At 44.2% G+C, this 27,704-nt stretch overlaps 1 protein-coding gene across 3 annotated transcripts in view; it reads right to left on the bottom strand.

Annotated features, from left to right (window-relative positions):
* The window catches only part of NTRK3 (neurotrophic receptor tyrosine kinase 3), a 414,011-nt gene that overhangs the window by 290,078 nt on the left and 96,229 nt on the right, over positions 1-27,704 (bottom strand). For all 3 annotated transcript variants that reach the window (XM_083712570.1, XM_083712569.1, XM_083712571.1), the window contains exons 2-3: positions 22,884-22,958; positions 19,846-19,917 (exon numbers count right to left, since the gene is read on the bottom strand). In XM_083712570.1, the coding sequence (XP_083568696.1) occupies positions 19,846-19,917; positions 22,884-22,958 (147 nt within the window). The remainder of the gene's footprint in view (positions 1-19,845; positions 19,918-22,883; positions 22,959-27,704) is intronic.

Genomic DNA, 27,704 nt, shown 5'->3' with positions numbered 1-27,704 from the left:
AACCTTTAGCTTTTCAAATGTCCTTGAACTACAATGCCAGTCATCCCTGGCTATGTAAACTGCTTTGACGTTTTCCACAATCAACCTCAATAAATAGTAGGACACAACGTCTCCATCGCTGCTTTGACTGAAAATGCCAGGGACTGAGAGTGGAACCTTGTACATGCATCACGTCACTGAGGCTAGAACTACACGTTGCCTAGCCAACCCACCTTCGCTGATTGGTTCGGCAGGGAGAGAAGTGCCTAACTCTCCACAAGCTCACCGCTTTCCCCATATATTGCTTTCTTCACATGCTCAGGTTCCAAAGACAAAGAAACAAAGGGTCACTGCCCACCACTTCCATTCTGCAAATTGCCCTCCTCCAGCACCACTTTCCAAAGGAGCTGCACAATGTGTTGTTCCAGACTAAGCTACGGCCTTTTCTATAGCTGGGACGGCAGCTTAAGTGTCGTGATTCAGATGTCCCGTTAGGCAACTTAGAGCAAGCACAAATCTGCCAGAGACAGATTATTTCAAAGCGAAGGAAAACAAAAAACCTCACGCAGCACAACGAGGAGCCACCGAAGGCAGATGGATAAAGCAATTATTAATATTTTAAATGGAGTCCTGACTGCTTGAGATCTGCTTAAAGCATGCACCTCAGTACGTAATTACATGGCTTTAATTTGTTTTCCTGAATGCACCATAAATATAACGCCAAGAAGAGTCACGCACCTAACAACAGGCTGGCACAGAACAGTGTTTAGAAATAATTGGAGCCCGTCATCAAATGGTTTGCTGCAGTGGCAGTGATGAGCACCATTTCTGAAAAGAATGGAAGTGTGGTGTTGGTGCAAGACTTCAGAAGTATGCCTTTAAATACCAGCATCAAATGCAGAGAGTTGTTATTGCACTCAGGTCCTGAATGTAGGCTTCCCATAGGCATCTAGTTGACCACTATGAGAAGAGAATACTGGACTCAATGGGGCTGTGGTCTGACCCAGCAAGGCTCTTCCAGACCCTCCAAATGTCCCTATTTTCAAGGGACAGTCGAGAATTTACAGAAGCCATCCCAGTTTCTGATTTGATCCCGGAATGCCACGCTTTTCCTTGGGGCGTCCCTATTTTAATCAGAGAAATATTGGAGGGTAGGTGACCCCCTGAGCCAAGGAGATAAGTAACTAGACAACCTTTAGAAGAAATGAAAGTTTTTAAATGTTCGATATTTTATTATGTTTTTATACATGTTGTAAGCTGCCCAGAGTGGCTTGGGCAACCCAGGCAGATGTTGTTGTTGTTCTGTTATCTGAGAGAGTACTCTTTTTTGTTGTTATGGGGTGGGGGATTAACTTAAATTTCCCTTCCTTGGGTTTAGAACCACAAGATCTAACAATGGCTGCCAACTCGGATGTCTTCAAAATCAGATCAGACAAATTCATGGAGGACAAGGTTGCCACTACTAGCCAGACACGCTGAGTTGCCCCCACACTGGGGAGGGGGGCACCTGTTGTGTGTGCATGATGTTACACATACAACGCCCGCCACCCACACAAACACTCCCACTAGCCATTTTACCGTCATGAAAGGAACATGCCGGGGAGAAGATTCTTCACCCTTCTGCCTCCCTGGCAGAAGATGTACCAAGGCAAGGACACTTCACACTGCTACATCACTGGCACAGATTGTCAGAGCACTTTCTTGGAAGGCACCTTGGCGATCATCAAAAGGTGTCACACTGGCATGTCTCTTTGAGGATCACCACATAATTTTTTGGCGGGTGGGGGTGGGGCCCTCCTTGAAAATATTGTGGGGCCCTGCCCACCCCCATCCCCCCCGATGATGCCCCTGCTACTGGCCATAATGGCTATGCTCTAACTCAACTGTAGGAGATCTCTGAATAACCAGCAGCTGGTTGGGAACAGTGCTGTTGTGCTCAGGTCCTGCTTGCAAGATAGGTCTCGTGGGTCTTTGGCATGTCTTAAACAAGCACAAGTCTGCGTCAAATGCTATCTGCGGAATCCTGAAGAAATCGTTTTTGTTAAAGCAGAGCAGCCTAAGATGTTTTTACAACGTAAAAGACTGATATGGGGCTCACTCAGCATATCTTAATCAGTCTAAGGTAAGAACGAGCATCTCTCTCTCTCTCTCTCTCTCTCTCTCTCTCTCTCTCTCAAAAATATGGATTTTGGAGCTTTGTTTGTCACCTGCATTGCCCTAATATGGTTTATGTTGCAAATGTTCTCGCACAAAAACTCCTGGACCCATTGGTCTGTAATTTGGCAAGCTTAATCCACTCTGGAGGGGCTTGCGTGCTTGTAAATTTAAAGCCATTTTTAGATTCCCTATTATAGCAAATAAGGAACAGAGCTTTTCTTTAGATGGATTGGTTCAGCACTTGAGACACAGATCGAAATGGAAAGAGCACAGAGCAGAATTTTTAAAATGCAAATATAGCTAGGCGAACCTTGATGGCTTTGCTCACCCATAACATCTACACAGTTCAAAACTCATACACTATCATTTTTTTCCTCTACAGTCACAGGAACTGTAACGTGGCTATGGATCTCCCTTCCTCTCCTTACCTGCCAGAGGCCCTGGGAATTTTGGCGTGGCTATAAATTCCCTTTCCTTGAGAAGTGTTGAGTAGCTACAGATCTTCTTTCCCCCCATTCTCTGAGAGCAATAATGTAGCTTTGAATCACCGGTGGAGATTTCTCACCACCAAATTATCTTTCCCAGGACTCACCCTCCTTTTTCATATCTCAGTGGTGGAACACATGAGTTGCATGCAAACAGCCTCTGCTTCAGTCCCCAGCATCTCTAGGCACATACCCTCCAACATTTTTCTGATGAAAATAGGGATGTCCCATTCCATAATGATATTTTTACTATTTATAGTAAAACACACATCTTACTGGGTTACCCCAGCCACTCTGGGCGGCTTCCAACATATATAAAAACATAATAAAACATTAAACATTTTTAAAAAAACCCTTCCCTGTACAGGATCGCCTTCAGACAGCTTGGGGGTCAGATAATGCCATACCCTCCAACATTTCTCCAATGAAAATAGGGACATCCTAAGGAAAAGTCTGGTCTGAAGCTCAACATAAAAAAACACACGAAGATCATGGCCACTGGGCCCATCACCTTGTGGCAAATAGAAGGGGAAGAAATGGAGGCAATGTGAGATTTTACTTTCTTGGACTCCATGATCACTGCAGATGGTGACAGCAGCCACAAAATTAAAAGACGCCTGCTTTTTGGGAGAAAAGCAATGACAAACCTAGGCAGCATCTTAAAAAGCAGAGACATCACCTTGCCAACAAAGGTCCGTATAGTTAAAGCTATGGTTTTCCCAGTTTTCGAGGGACGCAGGTGGCGCTGTGGGTTAAAGCCTCAGCGCCTAGGACTTGCCGATCGAAAGGTCGGCGGTTCGAATCCCTGCGGCGGGGTGCGCTCCCGCTGCTCGGTCCCAGCGCCTGCCAACCTAGCAGTTCGAAAGCACCTCCGGGTGCAAGTAGATAAATAGGGACCGCTTACCAGCGGGAAGGTAAACGGCGTTTCCGTGTGCGGCTCTGGCTCGCCAGAGCAGCGATGTCACGCTGGCCACGTGACCCGGAAGTGTCTCCGGACAGCGCTGGCCCCTGGCCTCTTAAGTGAGATGGGCGCACAACCCCAGAGTCTGTCAAGACTGGCCCATACGGGCAGGGGTACCTTTACCTTTTACCTTTCCCAGTAGTGATGTATGGAAGTGAGAGCTGGACCATAAAGGAGTCTGATTGCCGAAGAATTGATGCTTTTGAATTATGGTGCTGGAGGAGACTCTTGAGAGTCCCATGGACTGCAAGAAGATAAAACCTCTCCATTCTGAAGGAAATCAGCCCTGAGTGCTCACTGGAAGGACAGATCCTGAAGCTGAGGCTCTAATACTGGTGCTGATGGTTGGACAGTGATGGTTGGACAGTGTTCTTGAAGCTACTAACTGATGGTTGAAGCTACTAAAACTGATGGTTGAAGCTACTAAAACTGATGGTTGGACAGTGTTCTTGAAGCTACTAACATGAGTTTGACCAAAATGCAGGAGGCAGTGGAAGACAGGAGTGCCTGGTGTGCTCTGGCCCATGGGGTCACGAAGAGTCGGACACGACTAAACAACAACAAAGGAAAAGTGGGACATTCCTGGATCAAATTAGAACCTGGGATGGTTTCTCTAAATCAGGGGCATCCCTGGAAAATAGTGACACTTGGAGGGTCTGCAGGTAGGGCTGAGAAACTGCCCTCTTTGAAACTACAGAGTCTCTGCCAGTCTGTGTCAGCAATACTGAGCTCAATGGACCAATTGATTAGATTTGGTTTAAGAAAGAATCCAGTGTTCCTACGAAAGACATAGCTGTGATTGAAAAGACGTAGAAGTAGCAAAATACCCCTAAGGGTGCTGTGTCCTCTCTGCCCTCTCCTGAGATTGCTGCTTGTGCAATCCCGTGGGAACATGGTCCAGATTGCGGCTAAGATGCACATTGAACTGCAGAGCACGAAGCTGCTCCCTTGAAGGTCAGATTGGGACAGTTTCCTTTGATCTCACCAGCTACTGTACTCTGTTCCTGCTGCCCAGAACTCCAGAGAGAGTGATATTTCCGCCAATCCTTTTATCCTCGGCCCCTCTGCACAGCACCTACGGAAAATGTCAAGCCCTTGGCAAGCTGAGCTCGACGTAGGACAGCAGCTGGCTGAAAGCAGGAAGGGGGACCTCCCAGCGCCAGGCACAGCCTCGCTCCTGGTTTCACGCAGATGATCCTGGGGGTGCTGCCAGATGCCCATGTGGCTGACCCTCCGGCTGAATGACAAGGCTGCCAAACTGTAAGGGGGATGGGATTTGGGAGCAGCAAAGCACAGAGCTGGAAGAGGAAACTCTCTGAGAAAGATCCAATTGGAAAAGTAACTTATATGCTGCAGTAATTCAGGCTGTCTAGCAGAGTTGCTTGGCCAATAACGCTGAATAAAGACAATGAGGAACTCAGGAAACTACATCAAAGTGATAGCTTTGATCCATCTAGCTCAGTAATGTCTGCACTGGCTGACAACCACTATCCAGAGCAGCATTCTTCTTTTCTTCTTCTTCTTGGCGTCATTAGTTTACTAGGTAAAGGTAAAGGGACCCCTGACCATTAGGTCCATTCGTGACCGACTCTGGGGTTGCAGCGCTCATCTCACTTTATTGGCTGAGGGAGCCGGTGTACAGCTTCCAGGTCATGTGGCTAGCATGACTAGGCCACTTCTGGCGAAACCAGAGCAGTGCATGGAAACGCCGTTTACCTTCCCGCTAGAGCGGTACCTATTTATCTACTTGCACTTTGACGTGCTTTTGAACTGCTAGGTGGGCAGGAGCAGAGACCGAGCAATAGGAGCTCACTCTGTCACGGGGATTCGAACCGCCGACCTTCTGATCAGCAAGTCCTAGGCTCTGTGGTTTAACCCACAGCGCCACCCGCGTCCCTTCATTAGTTTACTAATCACCTTCTAAACCAACATCCTGCGGCCATTTAAACATAAGAGGATTAAAAATGGTTAAAAACACAAAAACAACAAATACATTTACAAGACTAAAACGGAGTGCCGGAAACCAATTTTTAGAAAAACTATATTAAATTAAATTTTATTTATTTATACTCCACCCATCTGGCTGGGCTTCCCCAGCCACTCTGGGCGGCTTCCAACAAAATATTAAAATACAGTAATGCATCAAACATTAAAAGCTTCCCTAAACAGGGCTGCCTTCAGATGTCTTAATCCGTGGCTTATTTGGTAAAATTTGGTAAAATTTGGAAAATCAATCAAAATGATTTGGCAAAAAAGAATAAAGCAAGACTAAAACCCTAGCAAATAGACACTCATGTTCAGGATGCATTTATCTAGCTGGAAGAGCCGACCTGAAAAAAAAAGAACGAACACTTCCAGCATTGCAAGAAAATGTGGCGTTAGGGAGGTTCTAGATCTCCCATGCCAACCCCGTCAACAAATCACAATGCATTTTCTCAGACCCAGAACAAATACCTTTATTTGCACAGTAATCTGAAAGCACACCGGAACATCCTCCTTAAAGGAAAACAAGAACATCATAATTACATATGTACACTGCTGAGACAAAATCTATTCATCAACAAATAAAAACAAGCTAGACAGATACTTGCATCATGCGTCAAAAGCTCTGCAACTTGTCCAGCCTCCAACTATGCTTCCTGTCATTCTTACACTATTGACCTGTGGGTATTAATGAAGAGTCTGGTGGGGATTAACCCCTAAGGTCTATTCAAATGCCTATGAAGAGTGGACAGAATTACAGTGTTCAACAGCAGCAAACAGTCCCCAAACTACCTGAATAAATGAGGCTGTGTGTTTACATCAACATACCCTCCAACATTCCTCCGATGAAAATAGGGATGTCCTATTCCATAATAATTTTATTATTTATACCCCACCTGATCTGACTGGGTAACCCCAGCCACTCTGGACGGCTACCAACATATATAAAACCATAATAAAACATTAAAGATTGAAAAACACTTCCCTATACAGGACTGCCTTCAGATGTCTTCTAAAGGTTGTATAGTTACTTGTCTCCTTGGCTCGGGGTTCACATAACTCCAAAACCTCCAACATTTCTCTGAGGAAAATAGGCTGATCGCCAAAGAATTGATGCTTTTGAATTATGGTGCTGAAGGAGACTCTTGAGAGTTCTATGGACTGATCAAACCTCTCCATTCTGAAGGAAATCAGCCCTGAGTGCTCACTGGAAGGACAGATCCTGAAGCTGAGGCTCCAATACTTTGGCCACCTCATGAGAAGAGAAGACTCCCTGGAAAAGACCCTGCTGTTGGGAAAGATGGAGGGCACAAGAAGAAGGGGACGACAGAGGACGAGATGGTCGGACAGTGTTCTCAAAGCTACCAGCATGAGTTTGACCAAACTGCAGGAGGCAATGGAAGACAGGAGTGCCTGGCGTGCTCTGGTCCATGGGGTCATGAAGAGTCGGACACGACTAAATGACTGAACAACAATGGAAAAGTGGGACATTCTGAGATCAAATCAGAAACTGGGACGGCTTCGATAAATCCGGGACTGTCCCTGGAAAATAGGGACACTTGGAGGGGCTGCATTAAACATCAGTTTCCACTTTACTTTCAAGAGCCGCACTCCATTGCAAGAAACTTGGCTGCAATCTCCATTCCCTTAGAAGAAAGAACTTAAGGAACAGATAGTCCAAATGGTATTTAAGTGTTGAGGCAGGAGGAGGGAAGATTCAACAGAACCAACACAAAGGTTACTGCATCATGACAAGCTCCCTCCCTCTTCATGGTCTTTAAGAACCACAGCATGTATTTATTACTGAGGCAGCTTAGTGTTCTTTAACAATTTCTGTCCACGCTTTTCTTAACCACCCAGTTGTCTTTTCTTTTCATTTGCAGAGATGGTCTTCTTTTATGTAGGCATGTAAGCGCGCTGTCATCTCAAACGCGCATTTGACTTCCGTTAACACAAGTCTGCAGCGCTGGAGTGAACAAGAACCAGTAATTCATCCTGTTCTGCGTGCCTGGCCTTCGCAATCAGGCCTCCCCTTCAAGCGATGTCTGCATGTGCTCAGCACCATTCAAGGTTGCAGCTGCTTTGTGGATTAACTTAAAATGAGGGGTGGCCAAGGGGCAGCCAATGCTCTGCAGGCAGCACTGCCCACCCCCAGCAAATTCTTCTGAGTCCCACATGACCCTGCTGAATCAATGTGTCCTTTAACAAGTCCACAGACAGTGCCTTCCACCTGGGAAGATAAGAACAGACCCTCCAAGTGTCCCTATTTTCCAGGGACATCCCTGATTTGGAGAAGCCATCCCAGTTTCTGATTTGATCCAGGGATGTCCCACTTTTCCTTAGGATGTCCCTATTTTCATTGGGAAAATGTTGGGCGGTATGGCGTTATCTGACCCCCGAGCCGTCCGGAGGCAATCCTGTACAGTGGTACCTCGGGTTAAGTACTTAATTCATTCCGGAGGTCCGTTCTTAACCTGAAATTGTTCTTAACCTGAACCACCACTTTAGCTAATGGGGCCTCCCGCTGCCACCGCGCCACCAAAGCATGATTTCTGTTCTCATCCTGAAGCAAAGTTCTTAACCCGAGGTACTATTTCTGGATTAGCAGAGTCTGTAACCTGAAGCGTCTGTAACCTGAAGCGTATGTAACCCGAGGTACCACTGTTCAGGGAAGTTTTTTAATGTTTAATGTTTTATTATGTTTTCATATATGTTGGCTGGGACAACTCAATATGAGGTATAAATTGTAAAATTATCATTATGGATGGGACGTCCCTATTTTCATCGGAGAAATGTTGGAGGGTATGTAAGAACACAAGGAGAACTTGCTGGATCAGGGCAGTGGCCCATCTAGTTCTTGCAGTGGCCAACCAGATGCCACCAGCAGGAGCTAAGGACAACAGGAACTGCATCCCCACTTGTGATTGACAGAGGCTGGTACCTGAAGGCAGACTCAGACTGTGTGGCACAAGCTGCCTTGCTTTCCTGACCTGAACATTTTCACCTGCTCTGCTCCTGGATCTGATCTGGGGCTGGAGCTGCATGAAGTAGGTAGAAGACAAGACAGCCAAAACCACCACTGACATCCACTGCAAATTTAAGAGCTGTAGCTTTAAGAACTTGAGTTTGCTTTTCCCTCCTCCCTCTCATCCCCTTTTCCTTGTGTGCCATGACTTTTTAGATTATAAGCAAGGACCGCCATAAGAGTGATTTTTGTAAGCTACTCTGAGAGCAGCTTTCCCCCTTTTCTTTCATTTGTGCTAAAGGGCAAAGGCAGGCATGGCATCAATAAAAGTCGGGAGCCATTTTCAGTTTGGTTGCAGAATCAACTCATTCTCTTCTCCATGATCTAACCGATAAAGCTGGGACATTATATTGTATTGTGCACAAAGAAGCCTCAGCATCCACAAAACAGGGCATGTGTCACTTGGGACGGGGTGGGGGCGAATAGGGGATGGTGGCCCAGGAAGCATCAGTAAGGGAAAAAAGATCAATATTATTGGACCAGTTGTAGGGAGGGAAAGAGCAACAAACCCCTCAAGAGAATTGTGGAGTGGAGTGGGAGGGGGGAAAACCAATTAATTCCAAGGGGGGAATAAGAACAATTAATTCCAGAGGAGTGGGAATAATCAATTGGGAACTGAACGAGGAGGGGTGAAGGTCTAATACATCTGGAGAGTTTTTCTGCACATGCAGAGAAAATGAGCCATGAATTCCAAAGGGCTTGGGGAGAAGGGAAGAAGCAACAAGATATTGAAAAACCAAAAAGCATTCTCTTTCTTTTTTTTTTTTTTTAATAAATTTTTATTAGGGGTTTTTACAAAATAAAGTACAGAAATAAACAACCTTTCTTTTATCTCAACAAAGTTTCATAACTTCTTTGGACTTCCTCACATCTCCCGCTGCCATTTTCATCATCATAAATTTTTCCCAGCAATTTATCATCTAATTTGCAAATTTTATAACCACTCATTTAAATATAATCCTCTGTAAATTAGTTTCTCTTAATCTCACTTTACATCCCATTTCGATCCGATTTTGTGGTGGCCAATTATTTATGATCAAACATCCTACTTAACTTTCCGCCAAATCACAATATTTTTGTAAATAAATCTTAAATTTCCTCCAATCTTCTTCAACCCTCTCTTCTCCCAGGTCTCGAATTCTGCCAGTCATCTCGGCCAGTTGCATATAGTCCATCAGCTGCATCTGCCATTCTTCCAGAGTGGGTAGATCTTGAGTTTTCCACTTCTTGGCGATAAGTATCCTTGCTGCTGCTGTTGCGTACAAAAAGAATGTTCGGTCCTTCTTTGGCACCATCTGGCCGACAATGCCCAGGAGGAAGGCCTCTGGTTTCTTAAGGAAGGTATACTTAAATACCTTTTTCAGCTCATTATATATCATTTCCCAGAAGACCTTCACCCTGGGACAAGTCCACCAGAGGTGAAAGAATGTTCCTTCATTTTCCTTACATTTCCAGCATTTGTTGTCTGGCACATGGCATATTTTGGCTAGTTTAACTGGGGTCATGTACCACCTATAAATCATTTTCATTACATTTTCCTTCAGAGCATTACATGCCGTGAAGTTCATCCCCGTGGTCCACAACCTTTCCCAATCCTCAAACATAATATTATGCCCAATATCCTGTGCCCACTTTATCATGGCCGACTTAACCATTTCATCTTGTGTATTCCATTTCAACAGCAAGTTATACATTCTTGAAAGTACTTTAGTCTTAGGTTCTAACAATTCTGTTTCCAACTTCGATTTCTCCACCTGGAATCCTAACTTTTTATCCTTTTTAAAAATTTCTTGAATCTGAGCGTAATGTAACCAGTCTCGCACTTTATCTTTCATTTTTTCCAAACTCTGCAATTTCCAATTGTTACCCTCTTTCTCTATTATTTCCCAATATTTCGGCCATTTGGCCTCCATATTGGGTCTTTTTCGGGCCTTAGCCTCCAGAGGTGATAGCCATCTTGGAGTTTTATTTTCCAATAGGTCTTTGTATTTTGTCCAGACATTAAACACTGCTTTCCTGACAATATGGTTCTTAAAGGCCTTATTGATCTTAACTTTGTCATACCATAAGTATGCATGCCAGCCAAATGCATTGTTAAAACCTTCTAAATCTAACACATCAGTGTCCTCTAGAAGTAGCCAGTCTTTTAGCCAGCAGAAAGCTGCGGCTTCGTAGTACAACCTTAAGTCTGGCAGGGCAAAGCCCCCTCTTTCTTTCGCATCAGTTAATATCTTAAACTTAATTCTGGGCTTTTTGCCCTGCCAGACAAATTTAGAAATATCTCTCTGCCACTTCCTGAAGCACTCCGTCTTATCCACAATTTGCAATGTTTGAAATAAAAACAACATCTTAGGCAATACATTCATCTTAATAGCAGCAATTCGGCCTAACAAAGAAAGCTTCAATTTTGACCAACTGTCCAAGTCTCTCTTAATTTCAGACCAACATTTTTCATAATTATCCTTAAATAGACTCAGATTTTTTGCTGTTATGTTTACCCCTAGGTACTTTACTTTTTTAACCACAGTTAGTTCTGTTTCTCTCTGAAACCGTTCTGACTCTGCATCTGTCAAGTTTTTTCCCAACACCTTAGTTTTCTGTTTGTTTAGTTTAAAGCCCGCTACCCGACCAAAGTCCTGAATCAATTGTAACACTCTTTTTGTACTAGATTCTGGCTCTTGCAATGTCAAAACAAGGTCATCTGCAAAAGCTTTAAGTTTATATTGTTTCACTCCGATCTGAATCCCTTGCACCAACCGGTCCCCTCTAATCAAGTTCAAGAGCACCTCCAGGACAGAAATAAACAGCAAGGGGGAAATCGGGCAGCCTTGTCGTGTCCCTTTTTCAATCTTAAACTCTTCTGTAACCACATTGTTAACTATCAGTTTTGCCTTTTGTTCTGAGTAAATCGCGTCAATCCCATTTTCAAAACCCCGCCCCACTCCCATTTCTTTTAAATTCCCCTTCATAAATTTCCAAGAAATATTATCAAAGGCCTTCTCCGCGTCTATAAAAATTAGAACTGCTTTAGTGTTAATATTTGTTTGCAAGAGTTCCAAAATGTCAATAATGTTCCTTGTATTAGCAAATAAATGTCTTCCTGGGAGAAAGCCTGCCTGGTCTTTATGAATTATCTCATTTAAAACTCTTTTGAATCTTCCTGCCAAAACGTCAGCAAATATTTTGTAATCCACATTTAAAAGGGAAATGGGGCGGTAGTTCTTAAGTTGTGTCTTTTCAGTTTCTGATTTTGGTATCAATGTGATGAAAGCTTCCTTCCACGATTCAGGCGCCTTCTTTCCCTCCATAATTTCATTGCTGACCTCCAGCAGTGGTTGAATCAAATAGTCACTTAATGTCTTATAGTACTTGGAGGTCAAGCCATCTGGCCCTGGAGACTTGCCCAACTTCATATTCTGAATGGCCTGTTCTATCTCTAGTCGTGTTATTTTACTATTCAGGAGTGATCTATTTTCTTGTGATAGTTTTTTAAGTCCATTTTTCTCCAAAAATTTTGCAATCTCTTCCTCCTTTTGTGGCCCTTGAGTGTATAATTTCTTGAAATATTTCTGGAAACATTTTCTAATTTCCACCGGGTTCTGAATATTCCTTCCTTCTATTTCCAAATTTGTTACTATGTTCAGCTTTTGTCTCTTCTTCAACTGCCAAGCCAGCAGTTTCCCACATTTATTAGCCGATTCAAATGTTTTTTGTTTCATTGATTTAATCTTCCATTCTATTTCCTGATTTATCAGTTTGGAATATTGTGCCTGATGAAGTTTAATTTCTCTCAAAATCGGCTGTGACTTCGGGTTTACTCTTAGTTTCTTCTCTAACTCTTTAATTTTCCCCAAAATCTTGTCCTTTTTCTCATTTTGTAGTCTTTTCTTTATGGCGTTCTGTTGTATCAAGAACCCTCTCATCACAGCTTTGCTTGCGTCCCAGATTGTTCTTTTTTCCACAGCAGTGTTCAAATTTATCTCAAAATAGTCCTTTATTGTTTTTTGGGCCTTCTTGATAATCTCCTGATCTCTAAACAAGTTGTCATTCATCTTCCATCTAAAGGAGCCGGTTGGTAATAATGTCATGTCCATTTTCAACGCGTTATGATCGGAGCAGGTCTTTGGGCAGATTTCCACTTTCTTCACCTTAGGAGCCAGACCTCTAGAAATCCATATTTGGTCAATTCTTGTCCAAGTCAGTTGGGCTTCAGAGAAAAATGTTCCTTCTTTCCCTAAGGGGTTCTTTGTCCTCCATATATCAATCCAGTCCATGTTGTCTGTCATTTCAAAAAAGGTCTTTGGTAGTCTGCCTTCTTTAGTAACCTTTTGGCTTTGTGACCTATCCATGTTTGTAGAAACGATCCCATTCATATCTCCCATCATAATGATGTTATCATAGTCCAGATAATCCAGCATAATCTCATGCAACTTCTTGTAGAATTCTGATTTCCCTTCATTTGGAGCGTAGATTCCTAATATCAAAATTTTCTCTCCTTGGTGCTGTATTTCAATTGCCAAAATTCTTCCATGTTCATCTTTAAATAGAAATTTTGGTGAGAGGCTCTCCTTTGCATATATCACCACTCCTCTCTTCTTAACTAAATCCGAAGATATAAATTCTTGGCCTATCCTTTTATTTACCAATATTTTTCTGTGGAGCCTAGTCACATGTGTTTCTTGTAAACAAGTAATGTCTAGTTGCTCCTTTTTTAATAAGTGAAAAATTTTCTTCCTTTTTTCCGGGCTGTTGCAGCCATTTATATTCCAACTTAAAAGTTGCAGAGACATCCTGGATAGATCTGTTTAGTTTCCTTGGGATGGTATTTTGTTCTGTGAGTCTTCAGGGTTCTGAGGTACAGGCACCTGTGGTGGTTCAGACCCTGAGGGTAGTTCAAGTCCTTTATGAAGGTCCTCACCGTAGGCAGTCAAAAACTTATCCCTATCTTCCAAAGTTCTAATTTTGATCTTCTTCCCTCTAAAGGTAAAAGATAGTCCTTGGGGAAAGTCCCACCTAAAGATGATTGAGTTGCTTCTCAGCAGTTTTACTAAATCCAAATATTCAGATCTAAGATCCAACAGCTGTTTAGGAATGTCCTTAAAAATCTCAATTCTTTTGTCCGAAATGTTCAAAGAGCTTCCGTAGTGCAGGCCCAAAATCTTGTCCCTTTCCTCCTTTGATCTCAACGTAATCAAACAGTCTCTGGGCCTTTCTCTCTTTGTAAGTCTTCCAAGTCTGAAGGCTGACACAATTTTAAAATCTTCCTCCTCTAAACCCCAGAACTTGGAGAATTCTTTGGTCAGAAACTCAGCTAGATTACCTTCTTCCACTTCTGGTATCGATCTTATCCTTAAATTAATCTCCCTGTTCCGAAGTTCCAACATAGAGAGATAGGTCTGATGTTCTCCGACCTGCTTACTGAGCGGCCTTACTTCTTTTTCCAACTCTCCCACTCTTTGGCTGGTCTCTTCGGCCAGTTTCTGATTTTCACCTGCAGCCTCCTTCAGTTGTCCGATTGCTTGTGCATTCTGTGCAACTTGCCCAGATAATTTGTTTAAAGTTTCTGTATTAAGGTCAATTTTCGCAGTTTGTTGGTCAACTTTCCTCTCCAAAGACTCCAATTTCTCAAGAATTCTCTCTAATACAGAACCAGATCCTCCTGAGGCCATCTCTTCTAGTTGTAAATCCTCAGTTTCTTCCTCCCCTGCCTGTGACAGGGAGGTAACTTTTTCCTCCGAGGGCAAAGTGGGCACAGATGATCTGCGTGCTTGTGAGGCTGCAGTTACGGTTGTCAGAGTTGTTTGTCTGGTTCTTAATCCCTTTCTTTTTGCGCCACTCATTCCAAAAATATCTAGCAGTCAAGGTCAAGCTGAATTATTCCCATGGGAAAGCTACGGCCCAGATGGTAGCAATCAAACAGAGGGCCGGGAAATAGAAAGTAAAACAATGTTTTTGTTGTAAGTCCTCAATCCTCTAGGGGGAGCATAAAATGTCCTAGGAAGAAGAGTCCATTCCACATACAAAATCTAAACCAATTCTTAGGGATCTTCACAAAAGTAGTTTTAGCAGAGTTGGTTTTAGGTTTGCCACAATATTTCAAGTTGTGCTTACTGGAGTTCCAAAATGCAAGAACGTAACCATTCTGAACTCCCTCAGACTGTCTCCAAGTTTAAATAGAATGTATCCAAATTTGCAGTCTGACAGTTCTACTGCTCAGGCAGTTCTGACACCTGGGCTTCTTAAACAGAATTGTAATCCACAAAGAAAGGAATATATAAGTCCTAATAAAAGTCCAAAAATCAATTGCTTACAGTCTTTAAAAGGAAAAGTAATTTCTGCGGGTGCTCAATCTGAGCTGTCAAAAGTTCTCTCTATGCCTCCACTCCTCCTGCTCTTTGCTTTAAAAATCAATGGCTGCGGAGGACGGACTTCCTTTTCCTCGTCTCTCCGCTTTCAGCTTATTTTCAATATTTTAGTCCCGAAATTTAGTAAAGTCCTCAATTACTCACGGGTTGTTACGTTTTGGAATCTTGTGTTGAAGGAAGAAAGGTCGGCGCTCACCGGCAACGGCAACGCGGCTTCGCTCCGCTGAATGCGCATAGACCCACAGCGCCGCTACCCCCTCTGCGATCCGGAGCCCCTTACGGGGTTCCCTCAACGTTTCGGGGGTAGCTCCTGGCGCCCGCCGGGTCCCGAGACCGCAGGCTTCCGCTGCCTGCGGTTTTCCAGAATGGGTCTCCGCTTCGCCGTAGCGGACGACCCTTTTCCAGCGTAGCTTCCCTCTCCCGGTTAGGAAAGGGCAGCCATTACCGTTCGCGCCGCCTCCGGAAGTCCTGCATTCTCTTTCTGCTTCCTCCCCCTGCTTAATTGAGCCTACGAAAGGATAAGGAGTTGAAGGCAAGGCCAAATGTCTAACAGAGGAGCTCGAAAGCAAGGACTAAGCACACCAGAAAAGCCCTGACAGATAATTCCAAAAGTCTGTCTGGCCCAGCATCTTGCCAATCACATGCCCACGGGAAGCCTGTAAGCAGGACCTGAGCTCAACAACATTTGACTGTTTTGAACCTCCCTTTCTGAAGTCCAATCTTATGGGTGTTTGCTTGGAAATCCCACTGGCCCTACCATTAGGCAAGTGAGGCAGCTGCCTTAGGTGGCAGGTGCCTAAGGGCAGCAGCTCCTCCCCTCAATCCTCCTGAGTCTCCCAATATGGTTAGATTGAGGTTTAAACATCAACAGTGTTATCCTCCATGGGTTTGCCTTTCCAACATGCTTTACCCTCTTCTAGTAATATAAGACAAGGAGATCCCTGTTGGAGCCAACCAAAGTCATATCTAGACCATGATCCTCTGTCTTCCCAGTGGCCAACCGCTGCCTCTAGGAAGCTCTCAGAGTAGCTAGATAGCAAAAGGGGAGGAGGCTGTTGCCTTCCTGTCTTGCTTATGGACCTCCCAGAGATATCTGCTTGGTGTTGTGGAAAACAGGGTGCCAAACTAGATTGTTGCAAGCCTTGTGCTTTTTCGTAAACCGCTTTGAGGTCTCCTACAGTCAAGCAGTATATAAAATTTTACAAAACAAATAACTTATACTGAGCCAACCCATTCGTCCATCTGGCTCAATGCTGTCTACACTGACTGGCAGAATCTCTCCAGGGTTTCAGACCAGGGATGTTTCCAAGTTAATGCTGGGATTGAACCTGGGACCTTCTGCATGCAAAGCATATGCTCTACCATTGACCTACAGGTATTTGATATGAAGCTGCCAAACCTACAAGGGCTGACTTGAAGTCTCCATATTTGCCTGGACCCTTCCAGGTGGCAGGCTTGAATTTTCAGGTAGGAGATGCACATACCTAGACATACACCAGAGATAACACTGGGGGATCTGCCCTCCACTGCTCCTGTTAACCTGGCAGGTCTCTTCTTGTGAGGGTGTTTAGAAAATGAGATAATGTACAGAAGAGAGGGAGGGGAGTGCATGTGTAAGAAAAAGCTGATGGAACAATGTTGTTGTTTTTGTTTAGTCGTTTAGTCGTGTCTGACTCTTCGTGACCCCATGGACCAGAGCACACCAGGCACTTCTGTCTTCCACTGCCTCCTGCAGTTTGGTCAAACTCATGCTGGTAGCTTCAAGAACACTGTCCCACCATCTTGTCCTCCGTCTTCCCCTTCTCCTTGTGCCCTCCATCTTTCCCAACATCAGGGTCTTTTCCAGGGAGTCTTCTTTTCTCATGAGGTGGCCAAAGTATTGGAGCCTCAGCTACAGGATCTGTCCTTCCAGTGAGCAATCAGGGCTGATTTCCTTCAGAATGGAGAGGTTTGATCTTCTTGCAGTCCATGGGACTCCCAAGAGTCTCCTCCGGCACCATAATTCAAAAGCATCAATTCTTCGGTGATCAGCCTTCTTTATGGTCCAGCTCTCACTTCCATACATCACTACTGGGAAAACCATAGCTTTAACTATACGGACCTTTGTTGGCAAGGTGATAGACAAGACTTATCAGGTGAAGGAGAGGGAGGAGGAATTAAAGTAGCTGGAGAAAGGAAGAATTGTGCAGATTGGAATTTAGCCTCCAAAATCATTGGGGGCAGTCTTCTAGTCCTCTGTGATTCTTCTACAGTGAAGGCTTGCACAAATGTCAATAAGGCTTGCAAAGTCCCACGGAAGTGGTGAAAGAGAGATGTTCAGCAAAACAGATTTGACCTTCTGCATGCATACTTTGGGTAAAACCATTCAGGGATACAATTATGCATTCGTTTTAAAAAATAAAATAAAAAGAAGAACGTTCGCAGCATTTCCGAAGTGTGTGGGATCGGCATTTCTGGCAACAGAATCCAGAGACCAGAATGCCTGGAAAGAAACGACTGTATAAACTTAGCACTGAAGCATGGTAAAGCTGAGTCAAAACCATTTCAGCTGTTTTGCAAATTGTTGGCAGTGCAATATTACATATATATAAATACCGCAAATTGGCAATTTTGACCAAAAAAAAAAAAAGTGACACAACCAGTTGCTAAACATTTACATTTGGAGAATCACAGCTTGCTGGACTTTGCAATAATTACAATGGAGATGTCAACAGATCCAATAATGTTAGAAGAAGAAAAAAAGGAGTAGGAGTAGGAGTAGGAGTAGGAGGAGAATTTCTGGATGTATATACTGGGCACATTAACACCACATGGCCTCAACCTGGAAGGTAGTACCAACATCACTTAACTTCAACTAATGGATTCCTTCTGAACATCCCCTCTTCAAAGCTCTATAACGGCCACCTTGGAAACAACATCATTTTTATCATAGCAACTGATGAAGGCAGAAGCCCAAATGTTTTGCTATGACAATCAGAATTTCTGTTTTGTTAGTCACTGTAATAAGCATATGGTTTTAGTGATCAGCTCCATCCTTCCAGGATCCAGAAGAAACTTGTCAGAAGTGCTGTTTGATGCTTTCAATTCTGCCTGCCCACCCCTTTCTGATTTTCAGTATTTTTTCAGCATTTCTCGCCAAAATGCCCAATTGCTTCTTGCCATTCCCAATGCTCTCTTTCATCACCCCATTCCACTTGGTTCCCTTGTGTTGGACCATCACCACATAGTTCTTGTTTGAACTACACTATCCACGTGACTAAATCACAGAACAGGAAGCATCAGTGACAAGGGGAAAACAATGGTGCCAACAGGATTTGTCAAAACTGAATATTCTCTCAAAGTGCTTTTCAGGTAGAGATAGATGGGTCAATCTATTTCTAGCCTATTCCATTTTTCCGTATGTTCCTTCATAAGCCTGTCTCACCCACGTCTTGCAGTATATTTTCACAATGCATGAAACTTAAACACTTAATTTTACCCTAGCATATGCCTTTATAAACATAATTTATATTTAAATGCACATTTCAAAGCAGTTCAGCCCCACCCATTTTTTTTTAAAAACCAAGAACCGCATTGTGAATTTCAGAAAAGCATGAAATCAATGGATAACCATATTCTGATCCATGCATTAGTCCAGGAGGTACAGATCAAAGTCAGTTTGCATCAAAATCCACAGAAATCAAATTTCTCAAGCACCCATACTGGGGGGGGGGGGGTAGTGGATTCCACCAGAACCAACCTGTTATGTACTGAGTTGAATAGGATCCAAACTGCAGCAGTCTGATTGGTCCTAGAACAATAGGATCCAAAATGTAGCAGTCTGATTGGTCCTAGAACAATGCAGCAGTATGATTGGTCGGCAGGAGCCACCCAATCCAGCTCCAGATAGAAGTGAATCCACAACCTAATTGGCTTACAGGAGAAGTCTGGAATTAGCCAATCACGTGCAGCCCGTTGTGTAAATAATGTATATAAAGCAGATACTTTGAGGGGACTTCCATTCCTCCTCACCACTATGAGCTGAATAAAGAGCATGAAATCACTTTGTGACTCTGAGTATATTTCACAACCATTCTAATAAAAATACAGGAAGTGTAGAATATATCTAGAACAACAGTCATTCCACCTAGTTGACCTGCTTCATCCAATACTCCACAGACATGTCTCACTTCCAGAGACTGAATATCATGCATATAGCCCTTGTTTGTGGTCCCAGCTCCTTCCGTTTTCAAGATGCCTTCCAGCTTAGCCTTACACTGTCAAAAAGCCCCTGTATCATCGCTTGGTCCCGGCTCATATGCTTTTCTAACGAGTCAGTAATTAAGAGCACAAGCTGTCAGCCATGTGCCTGAGGTATGACAGCAGGGAGGAAAAATAGATATTGCCTTGCGTCTCCCGTTCGTTATGTGTTAATGAGAACGGTTTGAGGCTGCGTCGCAAATGCCACACTGATACAAGCACCTTGGCCCAGTCTCCCCCCTATCCAATGGTATCTCCCCACCCCCCGCCCCCGAACCTCATGCTGAAAGGGAAACTTTCTACTGACCACCTAATGGGTGTTAATGAGGAATCGCTCATTAGTGCCGCAATCAAAGTTGCTTTGGTTATTAAGACACCTAAATCTGCCAGCTGCCCATGGGGAAAGAATTGTTTGAGGTCTCCTTTCTCTGACCCTTTGATTTCCTCCTTTTTCTCCCTCGCTTTGCCTCCCATCCTTTCGCCCCCCTCTCTTTGCTTCTACCCTGCTCCTCTGACTTGTCTGTCCTCAAGCAACTGCGAGGAGAAGAACTCCCCCCCCCAAAAAAAAAACAATTGCATAGCATGGCAGGGAATGTGCAGAGATGGGTCAGTCAGGGGGTTGAAGGAGGGAGGAAAAGCAAACCTACTCACATGTAGTGCAGGTGGGGGTTTTTATCAAATGCTCGTGGCTGGATGCTCCGGAGTCCAGAGTCCATGATTGTCCTGAAAAGAAATGGAAAAGGTCAGCAATAGCGAGGCAGTCAAAGCCCTGTGCTCATTTTGAGGAGGTAGCTATGAACATGCCATGCCCATTTGAAAGAAGAAATTATGAGACAAGCAGGGAAGGCCTGGAAACCAGAACAAGTCAGGGAAAGGTGACTGGGGCCCCATTCTCACCTTATACAGCCGTACCTCGGAAGTTGAACGGAGTCCGTTTGACTTCCAAAAGATTCTGAAACCAAAGCATGGCTTCTGGTTGGCTGCAGGAAGTTCCTGCAGCCAATCGAAAGCCCCGTCGTCCTTTCAGCTTCCAAAAATAGTTTGCAAATCGGAACACTCACTTCCAGGTTTGCAGCATTCAGGAGCCAAAACGTTCGAGAACTAAGCTGTCTGAAAGCCAAGGTACGGACAGTATTTAAAGCACTGTGATACCACTTTAAACACAGCCATGGCTTCACCCAAAGAATTCCCGGGAGCTGTAGTTGTTGAGGATGCTGAGAGATGTTAGGAGGCTCCTATCTCCCTCTCAGAACTACAATTCCCAGAGATCCCTGGGAAGAGGAACTGTGAAAGGTGACTGTTTGACCATTCTGGGTCCCATCAATGGGCAACTTCAAGGCTCCTCCTTGAAAGGCTCTTTGTCTTTACACCTGACTTGGACTGGACAGCCCTTCAAATAGAGGGACAGTACCTTTGGGCCAGGGGACGTGAGTGGCACTGTGGTCTAAATCACAGAGCCTAGGGCTTGCTGATCTGAAGGTTGGTAGTTCAAATCCCCATGATGGGGTGAGCTCCTGTTGTTCAGTCCCTGCTCCTGCCAACCTAGCAGTTCGAAAGCATGTCAAGTGCAAGTAGATAAATAGGTACCGCTCCGGCGGGAAGGTAAACAGCATTTCCGTGTGCTGCCCTGGTTCACCAGAAGCGGCTTAGTCATGCTGGCCACATGACCCGGAAGCTGTCTGCAGACAAATGCCAGCTCCCTCGGCCTATAGAGCGAGATGAGCGCCGCAACCCCAGAGTTGTCTGCAACTGGACCTAATGGTCAGGGGTACCTTTACTTTTACCTTTGGGCCAGGGACATGGGGGTGCAGAACCAGGAGTCTCCTGACCTGCATTCTAATTCTGGCTGCTCCCCAAAGCAACATGTATGCTCCCAGCACAAGAGCATTCAAGAAGCATCCTTTTTTTCCCACTCATGAAGGAGCTGAGTCAGTCAAAGCAAGCAGAAGCCCACCACAACACGCCAGCACTAAATCTGGACAAGATCTGAACAAGCAATTTCAGATGCTTACATAGAGAATTCCTTAGGAAGACAGTTGCTTACCAAGGTTAAGTTTCAGGGAAGCTCAGCAGAGCCTCCTTCTTTCTGCTGACCTGTGATCAGATGGCAACTATGGAAGGGTTTTTGTAAGCAAAAGGTATTTTTAGAACAGGGGTCATTTAGTTCAGGGGTGTGGAACCTATTTCAGCCTAAGGGTTGGATTGAAGCACAAGTGGGCAGAAAACTAATAAAATAAATAAAATAAAATTAAAAAGCATGTTCTTCTACTCTCCCACATCATTGTCACAAACACCTATACCAACCAACAATTTTAATAAACCAATTTTATTTCAATATCAAATCAATATTATTAAAGCAAAGATTATGGGATAATGCAGACAGTGACTTGCGATCTCGATCACACGCAGTCTGTAGGCCGTTGGCAGCAGGAGTACAATATGGGCATGTCTTTAAGTTAACATCTTACATTAAAAACCTGACAGAACCAAATTATCGAAGGCTTTTCACCAAAGCCAGACTAAACGTCTTTCCTTCTGCTGTGTTGGATGGCAGGTTGAGAGGAGTTCTCTACTAGGACAGACTTTGCTTGTGTGCTCAAGACATCAATTCCATAAAACACATTCCGTTGCACTGTGCAAAATATGAGCAAGCCAGGGCTGAACTGATATTACCCTTGCTGGTACCTTTCCTGGGAAAATCAGAGACTCACTATGTCAGGTTCCTATTGGAAGACCGGGCAAATGCTAGAACATTAGCAGTGGCCAAGTTTTTATCGGTGGTTGCAAGAATCAATGATCCCTATATTCTGAACGAAATGCTTGTTTAACCTGGAGGTAGGCTGTATGAATTGTGTATTGCTTTGTAACAATTTGTTGGGTCTCTGGACCGTAATAAAGGTTGATTGATTGATTGATTGATTGATTGATATTATTTTGATCCAGTGCCTACTCTGTCTATTTGGTAATCCGGCACTGGTGCAAACACAGACACACGGGCTAGATCTAGACACATCAAAGCAGTGCTGCAAACTTTGTATGAGAAATCGGGTTAGCAAAAATGGAACTCCACAGCGCCATCTGGTGTCACAGTGTTTGAATGCATAAACAATGCATATAAAGCAATTTTATTTTGCCAATGTAGCTGAATCAACACACATAATAATAATAATAATAATAATAATAATAATAATAATAATAAATTTTATTTATATCCCGCCCTCCCCAGCCGAAGCTGGGCTCAGGGCGGCTAACAATAATCAAATAATCAAATAATCACACATTCTAAAAATATTTCATTATAAAAATTAATTATAATCAAATTAATGGCAACCGATTAAGCAAAATTCTGTGCAGGTTGCCAGAGGAGGGAGTCAGGCTGCGCCCTGACCAAAGGCCTGGTGGAACAACTCTGTCTTGCAGGTCTTGCGGAAAGATGTCAGGTCCCGCAGGGCCCTAGTATGCATATCATATGCATCTCAAAAGCCCAGGGTAAAGAGGTGTATATTCTGGGCACAATGAAAATGATACAATGAAGGTGCCAGGCACACCTCTTTGACAGGCAATTCCACAACTTAGTGGGCTGCCAACCCCAAACTTCAGAGGGCTCTGGAATGGCCCTGAAGTCCCCCTCTGCTGATCTTAATGCCCAATAGTGTCCATAGGGAAGGAAGTTTTTCAAACATACTCACAGTCTCTGGAGTCCTGTGTACAGCTCCATATCTACGGCGTTCAGTGTCTGCAAATTCTTCCAAAATTCTATGTGTCTGTGGAGAGAAAAGAGGCAGACTTTAAAGCTGGACTTAGACCCCCATTGACACGAATGGGACAACTGAGTCATATCTTAAGACCCATTGAATTCAACGGAAACTACGTTCAACCTAGCCAGGTTCCAACCCAACGAAAACCCAGGTTTTTCTTTAGGAACTACTGTTCTCTCCCACTCCACCCCCGTTGTTTGCAAATGTATGCAGATTTAATTGATTGATTGATTGATTAACGCTCAGACAATTAATTAAGCGATAGGTTTTTAAAACTGAGCAGCGGCCACAATGAAAGCTAAGCTTCTTGTGGGGGTAAGGCAAAGGGATAGACTCACATTTTTCTTTCTTGTTAAATGTAGTGTTTGCTTGTTCCTTCCTATCCCCTCCCCAATTTACAACAGAAAAAAAGTTATTTTGCTCTTCCTCCCATAAGAGTGTTAAGAAAAACCCCACTAGATCAGGCCAAAGGCCTATCCCATGGGTAGGCAAATTAAGGCCCAGAGGCCAGATCCAGCCCAATCACCTTATCAATCCGGCACGTGGACAGTCTAGGGATCAGCGTGTTTTTACATGAATAGAATGTGTCCTTATATTTAAAATGCATTTCTGGATTATTTGTGGGGCCTGCCTAGTGTTTTTGCATGAGTAGAATGTGTACTTTTATTTAAAATGCATCTCTGAGTTATTTGTGGGGCATAGAAATTCATTCATTTCTTTTTTTAAAATATAGTCCGCCCCCCACAAGGTCTGAGGGATAATGCTGAAAAAGTTTGCTGACCCCTGCCCTATCTAGTCCAACATCCTGTTTTCAGTGTGGTCAACCACATGCCTCTGGGAAGCCCACAAGGAGGACAAAGGCAACTGTCCTCAAGTCATGATCCACAGCAACTGTTATTCGTAAGTAACCTTAATCTAGATGGATCAGTGGTCCGGCTTAGCTCAAGGCAGTTTCCTGTGTCCTGAATCAACATTGTCCATGGGAGTTGTTGCAGTCCATAATAACTTAAGAAGATCCTTGTAGGATCAGCACAAGAGACCCATTGGATCAGGCCAAAGGACCAGGATCTAGTCCAGCATCCTGTTCTCACATGGCCAACCAGAAGCTCACAAACAGAGCCTGAGGCAACAGTGATCTCCGCATCAGGGATGAATGATCCTGTCATTTTCAGTTTCCCTCAGTTTCTCCTTCCCCTCCCCCCAATTTTAAATTCATTTCTGCATTTACAAATAACTTATACGGGGGTGGGGTGGGGTGGATTAATTCTTTGGAAGCTTTTTGAAACAGGCAGTAAAGAAGGAGCTGGGCGGAATCACAGCCAACCAGCTCAAGTCTTGGATGAGCAATTTCGGCAGCAATCTGAGATTCAAAAATTGTGGCCCAAAAATTCGTCAGCATTTTTGTGTGGATTTCTCCAAATATACACATTTTTGCATGCAGTTTTGACTGGGATAGATACTTTCTCAACCCATTTCCCCAAATATAATGTTCCTAACAAGCACATATTTATATACACTTGCTCATAATATGAGATTATTGGGTGGAGAACAGGATTGTAAAATTCAGAGCAGTGCTAATTTTGAAAAATAACTCTGTTTTGGTTCACATACTGCTTCCAAAAGTTCAAATTAAAAGGCAAACAAGATTGGATTTCTCCTGCATCCCTGCTCCCCGATGTTGCTCCCGGCAACTGGTATTTCATAGCATGCTCAGCTATCATTGTAACCTCCTTTGGCTCCCCAACCTTTTCCCACTAACAGATACCTATCTGGAATAATAGTCGGCTGCAACTCTCACAGCCTACATCTCATGTACCTCTTTCTTTCTCCATATATCTTGTATGTCATTATTCACATATTTCAAAAACACCTTGCCAGGTCTCCTCAAATTTCTCCAGGTCTCCATTTATTCCTTTCCCACCCCGCTAACCGCAAAGGACATTCATTCTGTTAACCGTGTTTCCATTCTCAGACTTCAAACACATTCAGTTTCCAGCACATAAACAAACAAACAAACAAGCCCTGGGCAAAGCAGAGAGCTCAGGATCCATAAGTCAAGAAGGCCTTACCTGGCAGTGCTGGAGACTAGCAGCAGGCAGGCACACTCTGAGTGACTGAGGGGCACCATTCTAATTTCCCACAATGCCCCAGAGTGACATTAGATCAGAGGCATTATGGGAAATGAAAATGGCAGCTAGATTCAGGTTCCTGGTGCTGCTGGAGTAGGGGAGTTACTGCATTTTTCACTCTATAAGACACAATTTTTTCCTCCTAAAAAGTAAGGGGAAATGTCTGTGCATCTTATGGAGCGAATGTGTGGTTGATCGCTGGCTCCCTTTCTGGATCCGCCCCCTTGCCCAGGCTTCCATTGTTGAATGTTCTGCAGATGGAGGCCGTTTGTTTCCCCAGCGACACGTGACTGGCTGATTAGATTATCTGTCTGGAAACTGTAGAAACGGCTCCCTTTCCTTTCCTAAAGAAGCTGCAGAACTGTGAGTTGAACCCCATAAAAACAGGATTTTTTCCCCTTTGCAAAGTAAGCTCAACAACTTTGAGCTGATTCTCAAGAAAGGGGCTTTCCCCCTTTGCAAAAGAAGCTGCACAACTTCAAGCTGATCCCCCCCCAAAAAAAACCAGGGCTTTCCCCCTTTCCTCCTCTAAAAACTAGGTGCATCTTATGGCCAGGTGCATCTTATGGAGTGAAAAATATGGTAAGTGAGTGACAGAAAAACAATGTGTTCTGGTGGTCCTGGGACAGGCATCAGCGGTGTACTCTACCATATCCTCCAGCATACCTCTGATAAAAATGGGGTTGTCCCCATGCCCCCCACGCCACCTTGGCCAGGGCAGGGAAGTAGTCACCAAATGAAGCAAACTGGAACCAAGGCTTTCTTAGGGGCATTAATGTGACCCTGATGTTGTTTTCATAAAAACAGGAAGTAGCATATTTTTTGGGGGGGGATGGGAGGCATAGCTCTAAGAAGTGTGTTAGAAAGATGCACAGATCTGAACTCCCAGTAACATGTTAAACCACTATTTGGAGGGAAGGCCTCTCATGAAGTCGGGACTCTCTGTGGCACCATGAGAAGCTGCGATGGCTAGAGGGCTTTTAGGATGGTTCCAGGATTTTCAGGGTAGTTGGACAGTACACTCTTCCAGGATTCTGGTGTTCAAAGATCTCAGCTCCCGGCACAGTCCCTGATTTGAATGTGTGAACCAACTCTGATTTTAAATAGCCCCACTGCATCTGAGTGTACCTTGAGCAATCATGGAAGGTTTGTACCCTACCTGCCTTCAAATGTCAACCAAAAATCACAAAGCAGCTTTCATTTCAAAGTACACTCCCAAAACAAAACAAAAATCTTCTGCAAAATCATTAAATATAACAAGATCAAGACATTATAGAATACCAATCAAAACGACCGTGTGGTAGAAAAAGACAACATCACAACAAAGAGATCAATGTTTAAGAAAATACCCAGTGAAATTTTGGTTTCATCTGCACAATAAACTGAAAGCATTATGATGCCACCTTAAACTGTCCTGACTTCCCCCCAAAGAACCCTAGGAATTGTAATTTGTTAAAGGTGCTGAGAGTTGTTAGAAAACTTGTCACAGAGTTACAGTTACCAGCACCTTAACAAACTACAGTTCCCATGATACTTAGGGGGAAGCGAGGACTCTTAAAGTGACACAGGACTGCTTAAAATGTATTGTGTGAATGTGTCCATAGTTAACCCAGTCCTGGAAGCGATGCTCAACACATTGACCAAACAAACCATTATACTTTGCAACTCCCTGAAGTAACTGAAACCACCAGGCATCCTGCCACCAGCCCGAAGGGTGCTATTGCCACTTTAAACTGTCCTGGATTCCTCCAAAGAATTATGGGAGCTGTAGTTTGGGAAGCGGGTGGCGCTGTGGGTAAAACCTCAGCGCCTAGGACTTGCTGATCGCATGGTTGGCGGTTCGAATCCCCGCGGCGGGGTGCACTCCCGTCGTTCGGTCCCAGCACCTGCCAACCTAGCAGTTCGAAAGCACCTCTGGGTGCAAGTAGATAAATAGGGACCGCTTACCAGCGGGAAGGTAAAAGGCGTTCCACTGGCCACGTGACCCGGAAGTGTCTGCGGACAGCGCTGGCTCCCGCCCTATAGAGTGAGATGAGCGCACAACCCTAGAGTCTGGCAAGACTGGCCCGTACGGGCAGGGGTACCTTTACCTTTTTAGTTTGGGAAAGGTGTTGAGGGTTGTTAGGAGACCCCTTACACTCACCACAGAGCTGCAGTTCTCAGAGTTCTCTGGCATTGATTGTTAAACCACTCTGGCAAGCCACCTGTCTGCCATCCTTGGGGTACATTTGTAACTTCCATGCACACACCTCTCTGCAGACTGAAGAGGCACTCATAATCCCTTGACTGGTAGGTTTTCAACAACGTCTGCAAACATTCGATCTGTGTTTTCAATTCTTCTGTTGGTCAAGAAGCGTTTCCGGGAGAGCAGTGTCAGCGGTTTGTTATTTTGAGTGCCCCTTTATTATAGCAATCTCCACGAGGCACGGGCAATGTGACAGGCACGTTATAAAAGAAGGGAAAACTGAAATAGATCTGTCACTTTCGTGCGCCTCGTTATTCTGTGGATATCGGAGCCAGACCGACAGCTTCAGAGGTACTGCAGAGTCACGTTTATCAATACGGTAAGGAGCAACCCAAGCGAGGACTCTCTCTCCCCTCGGGCATCACACAATATTAACAA

This window comes from Podarcis gaigeae (genome assembly GCF_964106915.1).
Source record: "Podarcis gaigeae genome assembly, chromosome: 14".
Classification (NCBI taxonomy): domain Eukaryota; kingdom Metazoa; phylum Chordata; class Lepidosauria; order Squamata; family Lacertidae; genus Podarcis; species Podarcis gaigeae.
The sequence above is the reverse complement of the archived record's forward strand: the minus strand, read 5'-3'. Positions and strand labels throughout refer to the sequence as shown.